Here is a 17,676-nt window from a genome sequence, read left to right as displayed (position 1 = left end):
GAACAGCACGCAGCTGAAGCAGACTTCCCATGTGCTGCTGGAGATGGGAGGAGCCCGGCCAGGTCGGCATAGGCCAGCAGAAGCGGCAGTGGAGCCATGTGCTGCTCGGGACTGACCAGCGCAGGTAGGGGGAAAATGCAGCTGAGCCCCTGCTGCTCCGGCCAGACTCATCCTGTCCCAAGAGGCACATGGCTACTCCTCTTCCCACATGCATCGTGTCAGCAACGTCAAGCTGACGTGGTGTGTGTGGGAACCTTGTCCCTTCCCCAGCCCTTTAGCAGCCATTAGGAAGATGCTGAGGGGCTGGGGGAGGGACAAGGGGTGGGAACGGAAGTAAACAGTGTTTACTTCCGTTTCCCAAACAGTGTTTACTTCCGTTTCCCATCGCAGCAGCATGGGCCTCAGAAAATGCCTTGGCGGGCCACATGGCAGCCTGCGGGCCATATGTTGGACAAGACTGATTTAGGTGTATAAAATTATGAATGATGTGGAAAAAGTGAATAAATAACTGTTATTCACTATGTCGCATAATACAAGAACTACAGGCATTCTAAGAAATTATCAGGAGGAAGATGTAAACAAACACAATTAAATACTTCTGAATAAAATGCATAATTGACTTGTGAAGCTCATAGCTATGGGATATTCTGTAGTCCCCCACAACTGTAACCTCCGTATGGTGCTATCTCTAAAAGTATTTCTGATAATGACTAGAACAGTATGACAAGGGAGTGGCCACACCATACATCCTGTTTATACTCTTCCTCTAAAGTATTCGCTACTTGGAATTGTCAGAGACAGGATAATGAGCTAGATGGACCTTTGGTCTCATCTAGCATGGCAGTTTTTATAGTTTTATTTTTTTAGAAAAAATGTAAGGGCTGATTGATTTTCTTGTGCGTGTTCCAAATAAAAATAAGAAAAATAATGTTACAATAATAAGTACAATAATGTTATTTCTACAGTGTTTGAGGGATGAAGACAATCAAAATATTGTTAAAATAGGTATTATTGGGTTTTTTGTATTAATGAAAACAGAGCTAAAAAATTGTTCAGTGCTATTTCATTAAGAAAGTGAATTCACAGAGGGAGAGTTGTGAGTACAGGAGGGTGAAATAAAATTTAAATATAACACTCAACAAAAAGAAAAAGAGAGGGGGAAGAGAACCAGGGAGAGAAACTTAGCATAGAAACTTAAGAATCAGAAAGAAAATAGCATATATAAAAATCAAACAAAACTGGCAGTATGCTCAGTGTTGAGAGGGAAGTTTTGTATAGATATGCCAAATAAAGAATTATTCATAAATTGTAAAAACAAGAGAGGTAATTATGATCGCTCACTATGATACTCTGCAGAATACAGGTCATCAAAACTTACTAAATAATTACATAATTTCTACATGACTCTCCATAGCAATACTAATCCTAAGCTTTAAGGCTTTTCCCAGAGGCGAGGTGAAAGTTGCTAGAATTTACTTCACAAAAACATTCCAAATAAAAATTTGAACCCAGACCATAAAACAATATTAACAAGCAAAGACCAGACAATGTTGTTTTGCAAAATGACTTTAACTTGAAAAACTGAACTAGGCAAAAGTGATTTTACTGTGTCATTATGTACAACAGCAATTCAGTTCCAAGAAAAATACAAATTAGAATTGTGAACTGTGACGATACAGAGCCTGAGGGCTGCCACGATGCCCACCAGTGGCCACTTCCATCCTGTCCAGCCCCACTTGAGTCTCCCCAGGTTTCAATCCATTCACTCTCCTGCCATACCTTGATGGTCAAGAAAAATAATAAAGAGAGACTGCCCCTCAGGGTTGGTGAGTCTTTTGGGCGCTCTCTTTTTTGCCCTCAGTCCCTGTTTACTCAGGCTCTGCCAGCCTTAAGGACTAGATTCATGGCCTCCTTCCACCTCTAAAGCCATGCCCATGCCTTGCAGGTGGTACAAATTATCACTGTACTGGGGCCTCACACCTCTCTGCATTGCTTGGTCCGCTGGACACAAAAGCCTTGTTGGGACTTTGGCCTTCCTATACTTGGCCCCCTTCCTCCAGCTGCAACCCTTGGCCCAAGATGTACCATTATGGGTCCCATCCCTGGTCTTGCCCTTTGCAGCCTATGGCTGGCCTTCTAGGTTTCAGGCCGCCCCTATTCTTTTCCCTGGTTCAGGCTTTGGCCCTTCTGGCTTCAGCCTGCCTATGTTCACCCTCACCAGGCTGTGGGCTCTGGCCCTCCCAGCCTCAGCCCCCCCACCCTAACTGACCTCTCTCCCATTTGAGCTATTGGCCCTCCGTGTCTTGTGCCTCTGGTCCCCAGCAAGCACCAAGACCTCCTGCATCTCTTGGACAGCCCTGTTGTTTGTGCCCCTGACTCTGGCAGTACTCAGTAGCATGCCTCTATGGCACCTCCATGGCCTCCTCATCACCCCTTATAACAATACCCAGTTTACCAGTACAAACGGGAACATAAAATAAAGCTATCACTTTAACAAAACCTGCCCTGTTTGGGTAAACAAACATTAGGAACAAAAATTAAGGGAAGCAGTGACTTTAACAAAACCCTCCCCTCCTTGGGGCAAAAAATACACTTGCTCCCTAGGCTCTCACCACTCCGTCTCCAGCATTCTCTGCCAGTCAGTCTCTCCCAGGTTGTTCTATCTCCTCTAGGGAGCTCAGTTCTCCTTTGAGCACCAGCCCAGCTCCTGCGCCGCCCCACCCCCCCCTTTGCTCAGAAAGCGGGTTTTTAAGTGCCTTGGAGCATGGCCCCTTCTAATCAGGTGACTCGCTCTTTGATATAGCGCTGGCTCTTTAATTCTAACATGTGGCACTCCCCAGCTATAGCAGGGCTTTGCCACCTGTGGTCTCTTTGTTAGTAACAGGAGCCTTTGGCTTCCTGTTACATTGACACAAACTTTCTTGACTCAACAAACTTTTAGAACTTTCCAGTGTCCTGATCCAAATTCCATTTAAGTAGAAAAAAAAATCCCCATTAATTGCAATAGCATTTGAATTAGCTTCTTTGGATCATTTATATTTGAGCTAATAGCATGTGGTAGAGATGGTTTGTTAGGGTTTTCTCCCAGAAAAAAATCTAAAAATTACTTGTATAAACACCTTGAATATTTGTTTTACAAAAGTTTGTCTATTTGGCAAAAATGTCTCTTTTCTCAAGAAAGAGAAAACTTACATCAAACAATATAATGAAAGAAAATTTCTAATCTTTACATATCATCTTTATTAAGGAAGTCTGTGAAATCCACTAAACATGTATTATGATTCTGGCACTGCAATTGTATTACTTATATGGCACTACAATTGATTGGCATCTGCTACATAGACATTGCATACTTAAGTTTTCTTAACATATATTTAATAGCCACAGTCCCTCCTTGCTAGTTTATAAGAAGTGGAAAAAGGGCAAATCATAAATTAACATTTTTAGTTGTCAAGAGTGTGTAACTTGGCTGGTCAGTGATTCTGGCAGTCCAAAGGATGCCATGAAGTTTATACAGGTTTTTAATGGAAATAACATTCTAGATTGTAGACATTAAAAACACAATACTGGTGTTGACATGAAAAATCCTTCGAATCTGAAAGTGCAGAAAACATGAGACCCCAACCAAAAGCTTGGATCTAAACCTCCCTGAAATGATTGAATTTGGACTTAGAGCAAAGATTAGCATATACCAATCTTGCAATATTGATATATGGGGTTAAACTGAAGCCTGGCATCCAAATTCACCCAGCCACTGAAAGTTTTGAAATCTGGAAACACATTTTGTGGCTTGGCACCAACTCTAAGGTTCATTTTACCCTTTGTAAAGAATAAACACAATGAATGATTCTACTATACCACTCTCACTTAAATAGTTGTAATATAGAGCTGGGAAAACATAAACAGTACATTAATTCAACCCATTAGCTATTTTGTCCCATTTTGTTTCTCCTTCTGTTTTGCTGTGAAAATGGAGTACCAATCAAAGGCAAAATTAAAAGTTGGAATCCGAAGGGACTTCATGTTATATTAGTGACTAACATTATACTATTTAATGGTTTAAGTATTTTTATTTTGATAAAGTAGTTAGAGCTAATATACCAAAATATAATGTATCTGTTATATGTGGCCAATTTACTTTAAACCAAACCTGTCTTAAATGTATTCGGTGACAGTGGGTTACTAGCACTGTATTTACTACAGAGCAAATCCTGGTTTTGTGTCCACCACCACTGAAGCTGTCCTGAAAGAGAAATCAGCATAGCGTGAAATCTGTTGTACAAGGGTAGAGGTAGGATCCTGTGTAGTAAGGAAATCCACAGGGGCCACCTCTCAACCAGAAAGTTATGCTTTGGATGTGGCATGGTCAAGCTAAATTTCCTTCTCTTACCTGAATGGGGAATGGGTGTTATCTCTGTTTCAGCATTGCAGCAGCAGTTACAGACCGCTCTACAGACTGAAAAGGATAAATCCCATACTACCAGTGTGGATTTTTCCCTGTGGATACATTAATACTGCAGAAAACTCCATTATCTGTATTTCAGAGCTTATGGAAAGTTTCAGAACTTCACTCTCTATTGCTTCCATCTGAAGGATTTAAATAATTTTCTACTGCTCACTTTTTCCACTTCTTCACACTTTATATTTGATTTATAGGACCTGGGTCACAGCAAAGAACCAGAAGCTTCAGTGACTTACATCTGCTTTACATACACACCCTTCCTTTGTGTGGTATAAATTAAGACAATATGTGAAACACTGGTGCTGTATCCAGTTGCTTGTGTGAGTGGTGCCTGTCTTACAAATGCAGATATACTAATCAAGTCATTAAAAACATACTGATAATGATAGCAACTGACTTTTTTGTTTACCTTGAAGATACATTTCTTCTCCTTCTGCAAACATCTGACTGCACCTGACACATCGTGCACACGTGGGGTGATAGTGTTTTTCTCCTGCCTGTTGGAAAAAAAATACAGCTAAATTATGTGCAATGTTTAGGCAGTCCTGCCGATCCTAGGTAGTGCTGTAATTAATGGACTGATTGCACTTTAGATGTCCAATTCATTCTTCTTCCAAGTCATTTTCTTTCAAACTAGAGAACAATAGTAATTCCAGTAAATTAGTTACTAATAGAATAATAGTAAATAATATTATTGGTAAATAATATTATTAAAACAACAATGCTGATTTTGGTTATAGAAAATTCACCCTTGAAAATGAAGTCATGAACTTGTCTGCTTATAGAAGTTAGTGCACAGTAAACTTGGATGTGAATTGATAGTTTTCCATAATAGCTCCTGCTATGAACAGCTTTAGTGTGCACAAATTGCAGGATAGTATAGGATGTGCCTGCATGGGGAAGTTAATGTATAGTAAACTGTGATGCGTATTCACTGCACATTAGCTTCCCAGCCCACATGGGTGAGCTCATAGATGGATCGAAGATTTTTGCAAGAGGGAGTAGAGATGGTGTGGTGCCGCTTCATATATAACATAAGCTACAGAGCATATCTTTTTCTCTAGTTAAAAAGAAAATAGACACTTTACTAATAAGGGACCTAGGGCTACATTACTCAGTTTAAGATTGAAATAAAAACAACTATAACTTTATTGGAATGTGTATTAATTTGCTATATCATGTATTATGTATAAAAACACAACAAATTAGGCAAAAATAATCAAGAGATGTTGTTTCATTAATCCTGTAGTCATTAAAATCAGATATAACTCTTTTTCAGACTGATAAAGCAAAATCTAGTATTCCTGAGTGTCTTGATAGTGCATCCAATGCTACACTGGATGCATCTACATGTGTAGTTTATTATGGAGCTGACTAATTAGCTCCAAAAGAAGGAATCACTCTCTACATGAGTGCTGATATTAGGGCACACTAGATTAATTAACTCTGCCATAAGATAGTACTGTTGGGGACAGTACTATGTTATGGCCAAGTAACTAACTGCTGAAACACTCTTGTAGTTGGTGACTGGGGCTGGCTGCAGCATGAAGGAGCTAAAGTGTGGGAGCTGCCTGCCATTCAGACCCACACTTTAGCACCCTTGTGCCAAGGCCAGCTCTTCATCCCAACACTGGCACCCAGAGCCTGGGGCTGAACCCTGAAGACCCCTGCCCACCCAGAGCTTCTCTGCCCCGGCTCTCATTGCTGTGGTCCTGAGTGCACGTGAAGATACTGTGCACGGGAGCAGCTGACTCCAGCGCAAACTGCACCAGAGTTTATTCAGTTTATTATGCACTAATTTCATGTGTAGATACACCCACTAAAAGGTACTTTTACACTTGAGTTAATAATTTTAGCTAGAGATAAAAACAGCTTGCAGGGCTTTGAAATAGGAGCTACATTACCAGGAGCAGCTAACACACAGTAGAACTGCAAAAGAAAGGATAGCCTAATTAGTGGATCATCAGCATTAAAAAGGAGAGAGGGTCATTAACACCTGTGAAATGAATCCTTTAGAAAGAATTGGGTAGATTATAATGAGCCATGACATCAAGTGACTCCCTCACTGCTGCCTGATTAGAAATGCTGCTGTCACTGCTAGTCAGCTTGTTTTAAACTTTGGGTGGATCAGGAATCACAGGGTGGTGCAACTGCACCATTCCTGCCCCCCTTCCCCTTCACATGGATCTGCCCCTGGAGCCACTTTCATGTGCACAAAGACCTCCTTTGTGCAAAACAGTGTATTTCACTTTCCAGTTACAGTACACTACCTCACACTTAGGGCACTTGTACACATGAAGGTGGGGCCATGTACAGGTGACAAAGTGACGAGAAATCATCATTTGTCTAGCATAATGATGCCACTGCAGAGGGAAAGACTGGGGCACAGCCACCATGGAAGGAGGTACCAGGGCCCCCCGCAGCTCAGGGGCTGCTGGCAGCTCAGCCCCTGACCACAGGAGAGGTGGGTGGGCTTCCATCACAGTGATGGAAGCCCCTAAATTGAAACAGTGGGTCATAATTAAAACCCCCCAAATTAAAAACCCACCCTTTCAATTTAGGGGAACTAAACCCCCCTCATGTGCTCCTAGTGCACACTGAAAATATGTCTCTGCTACACCTTACTGTGACAGACTGTATATGCTCCATAAGTACTTGCTTTTGAACCATAAGTAGTGTAGCTGCACTAGTGCTGCATTCTTTGCATGCTAATAAGCTCTGCTTCTCAGACCTCTGATTGGATGTTTGTTGTTGGGAATGAGCGCAGCGTTACTGGGGCTACACTACCTTCTGCTTGGGAATTACTGAATATAGGCCTGGCACTGTGGCAAGGGACAGAAGTTACACATAAACTAGTTTAACTACTCAGAAACTGGTTTAAACCCGTAACAAAACAGAAGTTCAGTGCACATAAACCAATTTGAAAATGGCCGAAACTGGTTTAAGATAAACCTGGTTGAATGTAGTATCAGACTTAACTGATTTGGGTCAAACCAGTTTATGGAACTTGTGTCCCAGATACCTTCCTGGTTTAAGTTAAACCTCAGCATCCCAGCATCCCCACATGCTCTGCAGCCTGGGAGCGGGTGGATTTCCCCAACTTCCTCCTTCTCTGCCAGGGAATTAACCCAGCTGCCAGCTGGGGCAGGAGAATAAAGCCCCAATGCCCTCTTCTGGGCCTAGGGTGGGCATTTCCTACCCCTGCATCAGCTGGCGGGGGCAGCGGGGACTGGCTTCCAGGTTGGGACAAGACCCACGTGGGCAGCAGCTCTGGTCAGGAGGCACTGGACAGCTGATGCTCTGACACGGTCCCAGCAAAGTGGCAGTCCTAGGGGCTGTGCTCACTTGGCGGCTCCTGGGACAGCAGGAGGGGTCTGGAGTCAGGGTGGGAGAGGGAGGGGAAGGGATTTTTCCTCCCCACTCCCTTCTCAGAGCAATGTTGCCGGGTGATTGGCTCAGGTCTCAGCTGCAGGGAAGCCTGCAGTCCCACCTGAGCTAGGAGCCAGCACGATCACCCTGGCATGCCCCCCCCTTCCGTGATCAATGGGCCAGCTGAGAAGGAAGTGTGGGGGGAAGAGCCCCCCATTATGGGCTTACCACCCCCTGTGCTGGGCACAGCCTGGCTGAGGAAGTGGTCACTGTCGCCCAGGGGGTCAAGCACCCGCAGCCCCCTCACCAGGTTGTCGCCCGTGGCCAACACCAAGTCCAACAAGGCATCTCCCCTGGTGGGGCTGTGCACCTCCTGGGTTAGGTGAAGGTCCTGGACTCTCTCCAAGAACCTGCATGCACGCTCGGACCTGGCCGACTGCTCAGCCCAGCAGATGTCTGGGAAATTCAGGTCCCCCATGACTACCACATCCCTAGCTTTTACTACCTCAGTGAGCTGACCCAAGAATTCCTGGTCAAGCTCCTCTGCTTGGGTAGGGGGTCTATAGTAGACTCCCACCAATAGGTCCCTTTCCCCTCTTCTGCCTTGAACCCTAACCCAAAGCACCTCATGTGTATCATGTGTAAATGAAGAAAATTTATCTGTCAGATGGTAAATCTTTTTGCTGAACAATACAGTGAACTAAATGATGAAAATAACAGCATGGTAAAGGGCTAGCAATACTTCTTTTTAGCTACCAAAAATGTAAAGTTTAAATCTGACTTTTGATTTTATCTGTAGGGAGCATCACCGTATCTGGTGATTGATATTTAGCTATATTTCAGTTTAGTCATTTTTACTGCTTTTTTGAACTTAATTCTCCAAGGTGCTAAGTAATTTCTGTAATGCTAGAAATGGAGGGTACTCCAACCCTGATATCTCAGTGCCGTAATGTATCATAACAGATGTATCAGAAACATAGAGTTTTAATATTGCTTGTATGATTACACTTTAGAGCACAGTGGTGATTTAACTGAAACTGGATACACTTAAACTTGTAGTTTAAAGCCAATATAAGTCCATGTCTCTTGAAAGATTGGTGTTATGTGGGCAAATGCTAATGGAATGCACAATCTTAGTAATCTAATTGATTCTGCTAACAATTTCCACCCTAGCTAAAAATATCTAAGTGAATTCAATTATCTTTTGCGCAAAGAAATTATCAAAGTAAGTTCTGAAATACCTTTCCCAAATTTCAAGACTAATTAAATGCGTAATTTCAGTCCCCTCACATGTGCAATAGCTAAATTCTAATTAGTAGCTATGAAAAGAAAACAGAGACCTCTCTTTTCATCTTACTTATCACCAGAGTAAAAACATCCAAGCCAAAAGATGATAAAGAGCCTAATTCTGCATAATTCCACTGGATAATGGATACTTAATGTGCATAATTCCATTGGATTCTATAGGATCACTCCTGAAGGACACTATTTTCTATATGGTCAAATGAGCTGCAGCATAGATTTCAGTTAAAACTCAGGAAGAAAAACCTCCAAAAAACAAGTTTCCCAAATTTCCTCACTCTGAGAACTATAGGAAAATAGAACTAGATGACCCGTGAAATTCCTTCTGGTTCCATGATTCCATAATAACTTTTTTGTAGAATAGTATTTAAAGAATAGAGAGTGTTTTGTCATTTGTTTTGATTTATATGAATCTACATCACCTGAAGTATTTAAATAAGACTGAAAGTCTTTCTAAAGAGTAGGCTCTAGAGATGCAGTAGCTATGTACTTGAGGCAGGGATTATTAAGTAGAATCTTATGGCATAGGTTATAAAGTTGGTCGCACTAGATTCTCATAATGATTCCTTTGCCCTTGGAGTTTATAGACTCTTTTCCATAAAGAGTTGTTGTCTGTTGCTGTGAAATCTCTTAAGACTCTCACAAGACTAAATTGTGTTGTTGAAGTATACAATACATTATGTTAGGACATATTTAAGAGATAAATGAACAATTTTAAATAATGTCATGCTATTTAGACTTTACACCTGTATAGTAAGCTAACAGTTTGTTTGTATTATTTAAACAGACATAATAGAATGACTGCAAACAAAGTTCTAAAGACTCAATGCTCAGTTTACAACAAAGGCTTGTTGTAAAACAGATAAGGAATCTACAGTTAGGGCACAGACAGAAGTGCAGCTCTGCACTGTAACTCAGAACACTTTACAGAAAGTGCTCTGAATTACAATGATGCCCCGGATCAAACAGAAGTTCACTGCTGGTTCCAAGCCTGCAGACAGTTTCCCCAACAATGGTCCCTCTTCCATGCCTCCCAGCCTGTCCCTGTTTTCAGAATGGGAGGGAGGGAAAGGGGAAGAGGGATCCCTCCACTCCCTTTCCCCACTCCCATTCTGAAAACAGCAACAGGCTGGGAGGCAGCGCAGACAGAAGTTACTGAACATTAGGGAACCTGGTTGTCTCTGATTAAAAAAAAAAATCTCTGATTAAATCCCTCTCCCACCCCCATGATTAAAATGCCATATCAATCCAAACAATATATAGTAATGTTTTGTTTTAAACATGGAAAAATGTGGTTTCTTTTTTTAGTCGGAATTTTGGATTTTATTTTAATCAGAGAAAACCAGGATCCCTGCTGTGAATGCTATGTTTTGAAACATCCTAATCTGAACCCTCATACAGTGAGGGTTCAGATTTTTGTGGGACTGGGCCCTTTTAAAGTACTTTGCAGTCATGCACTTCTGTTTGGTCATGGGTGTAGAGTGCTTTCAGGGGTCAGGTCGAGTGAAAACTGTCACTTCTGTCTCTGCCCTTAGGCCCCTGCTACACATTATACTTAAGACATAAGTAATGTTCCCATGGATCGCCGTGGCTGGGAGCCTGGATTAGGGCTCCCACCCACAGGAGAACATGGTAGACTCCCACATCTGGGAGCCACATCAGCTACTTGCCAGCACAGGGGTACTCCAGGATCATGGTTCCAGGCTCCTCCTACACTGGCAATAAGGCACGATGGGATCTAATGCACAATTCCACAATCATGGCTCCTGCCATGCATGTGTGGCATGGCAGGAAGTGTAATTGTGGATCATGCATCAAATATTGTTGCACCTTTACCTGCACATCTGGCAGGGGTCTCATTTTCACAGATTCTTATCTGGTTTTCAATGAAGCATTGTTAAACTATTCTGAGCAACTGTATTAAAAATGCCATACACAGGTAAATAGATGGTAACCAAGCAACTAAGGATAGCCAAACACATCCTTTTAAGTCTCTAGTTGCAGAAAAATACATACACACAACTGTATTGTATTATTTCTTTTTAAGATGTAGGTTTCATGCTTGCCTCCGAGAGGAACCAGTGTTAAGCAAATATAGTTAGGAATGACATAAGAAGTGAATGCTATTAACCCAAATTATGGAGGGTTGAGGTGCTATGGACCGGGAGAGATCATGCCTGGGATGAACTAAGAGGCAGGAGTCATGTATGAAGTGGATGGGTGAACTCCATGACATGCTTTACTCCATGACTTAATTAAATTTCTACTTAAAGTTGCTTTAGTTTGTTATATCCGAGTAGCCAGAGTTACTTCTTAGCTCCTAAGGGAACTTTAGTCTTGGAAAAGGGAGTATCACAGATCATAATGAAAAGGAAGACCTTCCATGCAGAGGCTTTAGTCTGAACAAGTTTCCTACCAAACTTCAGGTTTCACAGCACTGGAGGATCATGCTCTTGATATACTACCTTTCCCTATCAAAATGATAGAAGGAGCTTTAGGAGAGAAAGCCTTATCAAGCTATCCATGTCTGAGTTCTGTATCCTTCCCTAGAGGAAGGTTCAACACAGACAAAATTGAATGATACATGCCAAATATATTTTTTTGTATCATTAGGTTTTTGAGGAATTCTTTACCCCTTGAATATTTCTGGAGCCCTACCAACTTCACGGCAGTCTGGGCTAACTGTTACAGACTGAATTGCTTCAAAATACTTTTTGCTGAAAGACAATAATCCTCATGAATTATTTTGCCCTCATTCATCAGAAATGCTTCATGCTCAATTCTGAAATGTCACACCTTGACCTAATTCTTATCTTTTACTTTTCTAAATATAAATGATTCAGTTCATTCTTCTTTCTAATGATGAATTTTAAAGCAGATATATAAATGCATCAACAGAATCTTCTTTTACCAAAGTAACTTTCAATCAATTATAATGGAAACAAATATAGCTCCAGAGTTTGCCACCCTTCTTCATACTGAGTAGAAGGTTACTGTTACATGGAACTATTGTTGAGTAAAGGGAATAAGTGCTGCAGACACTGGTTCCTAATAATTTGGGCAGAAATGATAAGAATGCTTTGTAGTAAATTTGTGGGGCTGGGTCCTCTGCAATTATCCTCTGTTAGAGCTATGGGAATTCACACCAGCAGAGAATCTGCCACATCTTTAAATAATGACTAAAAGCACGTTGTATATTTAAAATGCATCAATGTGTTGCTTTCAGAGTTAAGATATATAGCGTAAACCTACTGCTCGGTTGCTTAAAGAGTTCAAGAAACAAAAATACACTTCCAGTTTCTCCAAGAACAGACTGACACAGAGCAATGGCTGTGGCACATACCCTACAGATGTCACATCTTGACTCAAAGCGCGACTATTCCAGAAAAACTTGGAAGTTTTGTGACCAGGAAGCACTGCATGTGTATATTCATGTGTGCAACCTTGCTATTTTCCATTTTTTGTTGTTGTGCTCATGTCAGTGAATGTAACACAGAAAATAAAATTTCTAACCATATAGTTATTTCTTCATTGCACCATTCAGAAGCTTATCTTTCAGACTGTTTTCTCCATGTTGCCTGCTTTATAAAATATAAACACCTATGGAATGTGTAAGTGACAAAATGTTTCTCTCATAAAGATTAAGAAACTCCTTTCTACATATTCCTTGGACCCTAGGTCCAGCAGTAAAGGGAACTAGGAGATTAATACTTTTGCAAAGGTTAGCTTTCAAGAATTTACCTATGAAAAGGCTTTCAGTCTGAAAGGAAACATGCCATGTAAAATAGTAATGGGTCTCCAGTTTCCTCAGTAACAAAGGCTGTCATGAAAACAATAGTCTTTAGGGCTGTGCAAAACTTCAGTCCCTGATTCGATTCAGTGGACATGTGGCCCGATTCGGTGGCCATATCTCTGAATCCGAATCAAATCAGAAGATCCTTTAATCTCTCTGAATTGAATTGGAACCCTCTAAATCAATTCAGAGAGATTTGGAAAGATTTGACAATTCAGACATAGACACAGATGTAAATGTTTTTTCTACATACCTCAAGGTACAAGGCAGCTCATGAATGCTGTGATGGTGGGGCAGATGGAGTGTCTGACAGGAGTGCGGGGGGGTCCCCAGCATGCTTGGCAGCAGCCCCAGAAGTAGACCAGAAGTACTTCCGGTTCACTTCCAGGTCCACCGGGGAGCACCCGGGGGGGCCCCCCCATGTTCTCCCAGCTCAGCGACTGGTATATCTTGGGTCTGGGGGGGGACACCCAGGGTTCCCCTGTGGCTGATTGCCAAGCTGGGAGGGGTACATCTGGTCTACTTCTGGGTTCACTGCTGAGCATGCGGGGTGTCCCCCCCCGGCCCCATATTTCTGTGGGACACTCCATCTGCCCCAGCATCGCAGCATTCACAAGCTGCGCCTGGTACCTCAAGGTATGTAGAAAAAAAATTTTAAGCTGTGTCTATGGCTGAATCACTGATTCTCTGAATCAGCATCAAATCTTCAGATTCAGATTCGGCTGAATTGAATCGGGGACAGTGATCCGAATCAAGAAATTGAATCTGAATCAGATACAGTCCATTTTGCACCCCCTAATAATCTTGTCTTCACTCTTTCCATTGGCTTCTCATAAAGCACTGGGTGAAGGCCTGATTCTTATCATCAAGGATGGGACTGAAGATTCCTGAGAACTATAAGCAACAATTTCCATTATTTGCAAGGCCAAAACTCCTCTTTGCAGTAGGCTGCACTTCTGTGTGCCTGTAAAATAGCTGTAATATGAATTAAGGAGTCAAGAGTCTCCTCAACACTTTATGCTCAGAGTGTGAGGTGCAGTCCTTCACTAAAACGCTCTTTAATACAAACAAATGGGAAAAAATACACAACAATATATACATCACTTGCTCATCCTAATCCCTTGCAAACATCCCAGTAAATACCAGTTGCTAGGAAGAACAAGCCAGATGCCACCGATATTAATCACATAATGTAATGCATAACCTAAAGGCAATGAGGAGTTTGGTAAAACAATTTATACAGAACAAACTTTTGGTGACTGATGTAATTCAATATTGTCAAAAAGAAAGCATGCTAGAAGGACTAACTTGACTACTCATCGCTAGATTCTAAATTATCTGTGAGGTCAAAGACTGGGAATCACTGCAAACAACTCTGTGTAGTAGTGATTGAGATAACACGAAAATATTAAAATATATAAAGATAATACTGAGACTATTATAATAACATGATATAAAGTAACAGTATGGCATCTCATGCAGTATATGATACCTTCTAAAAGTATGGGATATTGCACTTTGAGTTAAAAGGCTGAGGCTGTGTAACAAGGAGGTTTAATAACTGATGATCTTCCTCCTCCCCATGAAGAACATGATTTACTATAGTAATATAGCAATGATAAAAGTAGGAAGAAGTATTTTACTGTAAAAAGCAACAGTTCTTGGAAGTGAGAAAAGTGGAGAATCACAGAAAAGGAGAACTAGAAGGGTCCTTACAAGATCACAAGAATCAGCCCACTGCTCAAGACTATATCATTTTAGTCAAATGTCCATTTCACTTATTTTGAAAATTTCCAAGAATGGAAATTTCCAGTCTTTCTATGTAGCCTGTTCCACTGTTTAATAATGCTCATAGTGAGAAAGTTCTTCCTAATCGCCAACCTAAATTTTCTCTGCTACAGGTTGAGACCACTGTTCCTAGTCATGTTGCCTATGACCACAAAAAAAGCTGTATCTAGCCTCTTCATAATTGCCCTCGCATATTTGAAGACTTATCAAAGTTTCCCCAGTCTTCTCTTTTCCAGTTTGAATAATCCTAGTTCTTTCAGTCTTTCCTTACAAATCGCTGTTTCTCAGATTAGTAATAATTTTTGCTGTTCTCTGATAGGCTTTCTTATCTGTCTTCATTCTTGAAGTGTGGGACCCAATACTGGAGCTACTACCCTAGGTGCTAAACATAGCAGAAGAATGACTCCCCTTTATTTGCAAGTAACACTCCTGTTAATACAACCCAGTATGCTGTTAGCTTTTTTCACAAGAGTACACAGTTGGCTTATATTCAATTTATAGTCCACAGTAACCCCAGGTCCTTTTCTGTAGTGCTGCACCCTAGCCAGTCATTCCTCAGTTTGTATTTGCACTTGCAATTATTCTGTTGCTGTTCCATCAATTGATTTTGGTCCATTTCTCCAGTTTAGCCAGGTCATTCTAAATCCTAGCCCTACCCTTTAAAGAGTCTGCAACTCCACCCACCTTGGTGTCATCAAATTTGCTAAGCATGTACTTAATCCCATCCTCCAAATCATTAACAAAGATATTAAACAGCACCAGAACAGAACCTCAGGAGACCCCACTTCATACCTCATCCCCAACTACACATTGATTCAATGATTCCATTATATCATGACACATTTCTGATTTCAGTGGATACAACATAAATGTCAATAGCTATAGCAGGATACAACTAACACTGAATTCTATAGGTAGGCCCAAATCCTGGTATTTTTAATCATAAACATCTTATTAAAGATTTATCTTCTTGAGTGAAGATTATAGAACCAAATTGCACTGGAGTTTATTCAGCCACCCTAACAGCATGTGTAGACATGCCTGGAGATTTCAAAACTGAGCATAGCCCATGCAAACTGGGGATGAAAGCATTCTCAGTTGGGGTGATTTAGTTATGGAGCACCTTATATAGAAGATTAGGCAATTTGAAAGTTTGGTCATGTTTGGAAAGAACTGCAAAACTTTCAAAAAACTTTCCCTTGTCATAGAATCATAGAAAATTAGGGCTGGAAGGGACCTCAAGAGGTCATCTAGTTTAACCTCCTGCTCAAAGTAGGATCATCCCCAACTATATTATCCCAGCCAAGAAAAAGGGCTGCATTGGCCAGGAATCAAACATGAGCCTCTCGCATAGCAGGTGAGAATTCTACCACTGAATCATCAAGGTAAAAATAGAAGGATAACCAAGATCCCTGGTACTCTAGGCCTTCTGCCCCACTGTACTACTGGGATGTTCTGATTTCAGCTGAAGTCCTGCCAGAGCCGGGACCAAGGCACCGGCAAAAAGGAGCTGGTATGGGCAGAGCCAAAGCAACAAGGACAGGATTTGAACACATGACTACAATCATCAACAGAGTAGCAAACCAGCATCTTCACCACTCAGCCACCTTGTTCCTCCAAGAGATTGAGCTGTGGCAACTCTGGCCAATGGCACTCACACCCTAATATAGGACTCCTTTCTATACAGGTCTTGTTCTTGGACCTCCTGAAACTAAGAAGTCAACCACCCAGACAAAAAAATACTACTCCATGCAAAGTTTGATCCTTAAAAGGGAGAAGACCAGAGACGCTAAATACTACATAAGAGGAGCTTCACAACTACTGTCAATATTACATGGATGGCATTTAGATACTAAAACAATGGACAAAGGTACAAAACCCTAAGATGGATAGAAAACAGATTTTTTTCTTCCCATGGTTTTTATATTCATTCTCTTACTAGTTCAAACCTCTAAGGAACTATTCATTTCATATGAACTTTTATGCTTCTTCAGTTGCAGATACTAATGGATGGAGTACTATTCGGGTTTAAATTTCAGAAAATGCATGAATATAGATTTCATATTGAAATAGACATATTAGCTATCATAAGATGAAGTAAGTATTGTAAATGAATACCATGAAGACTTAAATTCATGCAGTAATATTAGATGCAGTTTATAATGAAATGGATATCAACTAAACAACCAGTCCTTGAAAAAATGCATTGCCTACTGGCAGATAAAGTGCCTTCATTGTATTTTATATGAATTTGGGCATTATTTCCTTTCCAAAATGGCCATTTGTTGGTGGGCCAACTGTTCTCCTTCCATTATAACTGAAATGAAATGAGCAAAAACTGATGCAGCACCATTGATTTCAATGCAGCTACTTTGATTTACTCTGGCTTAGAAACAGGCTATGGAATCTTAGGGAGCAGGAGCTGTTTTACTCCATGTTTAACATAGTCTTCTCACCCTGCACCTGGTTACTGGCCATGTACCTACCACCAAATTCAGATTTGGGTACATACATGAGAGAACATACACTATAGGTGGTGTGGGAGCCCAAAGATTTAACAGTGGGTAGAATGTCTATACTGTTTCAGCTTTATTGTGATTTCTCAATGGAATTGATTGCTGGTCTGCACCCTTAGCAAATCCACCCTGCAGCTCTGCAACTCTTTGCCAGTCTTTCCAGTAATACCATGACTAAAACCCCCCCAAGCACAGCATCCCTGCCACTGAGGTAGGTGCAGTCTCTGAAAACAAACCCAACCATGCCAAAAAAAAATGGCATATGTATTATATGACAAAAAAATCTCCCCCTTGGCCTCAACTGTGCTTGGAGGCCCCCACCTGAGGGGTCCCCTCTGTGACCATAGCTGGGCCTTCCCTCCCACCCAACTCTGCTGCATGGGACATGGTCTGTAAAAGGGAAGGGGGTGCAGGATGCCTCCCTCCCTCCACCCCTCTCCCCCACC

The 17,676-nt window shown here is 41.4% G+C and overlaps 1 protein-coding gene across 10 annotated transcripts in view; it reads right to left on the bottom strand.

Moving 5' to 3' along the window:
• Positions 1-17,676, bottom strand: part of ABLIM2 (actin binding LIM protein family member 2) — a 318,470-nt gene that overhangs the window by 137,680 nt on the left and 163,114 nt on the right. For all 10 annotated transcript variants that reach the window (XM_019526465.1, XM_019526461.1, XM_019526462.1 and 7 more), the window contains one exon: positions 4,872-4,959. In XM_019526465.1, coding sequence (XP_019382010.1) covers positions 4,872-4,959 — 88 coding nt within the window. The remainder of the gene's footprint in view (positions 1-4,871; positions 4,960-17,676) is intronic.

This window comes from Gavialis gangeticus, unplaced genomic scaffold, assembly GCF_001723915.1.
Source record: "Gavialis gangeticus isolate Ggan-Ray unplaced genomic scaffold, GavGan_comp1, whole genome shotgun sequence".
Taxonomy (NCBI): Eukaryota; Metazoa; Chordata; order Crocodylia; family Gavialidae; genus Gavialis; species Gavialis gangeticus.
Note: the sequence above shows the minus strand (reverse complement) of the source record. Positions and strands in the feature narration are given on the sequence as shown.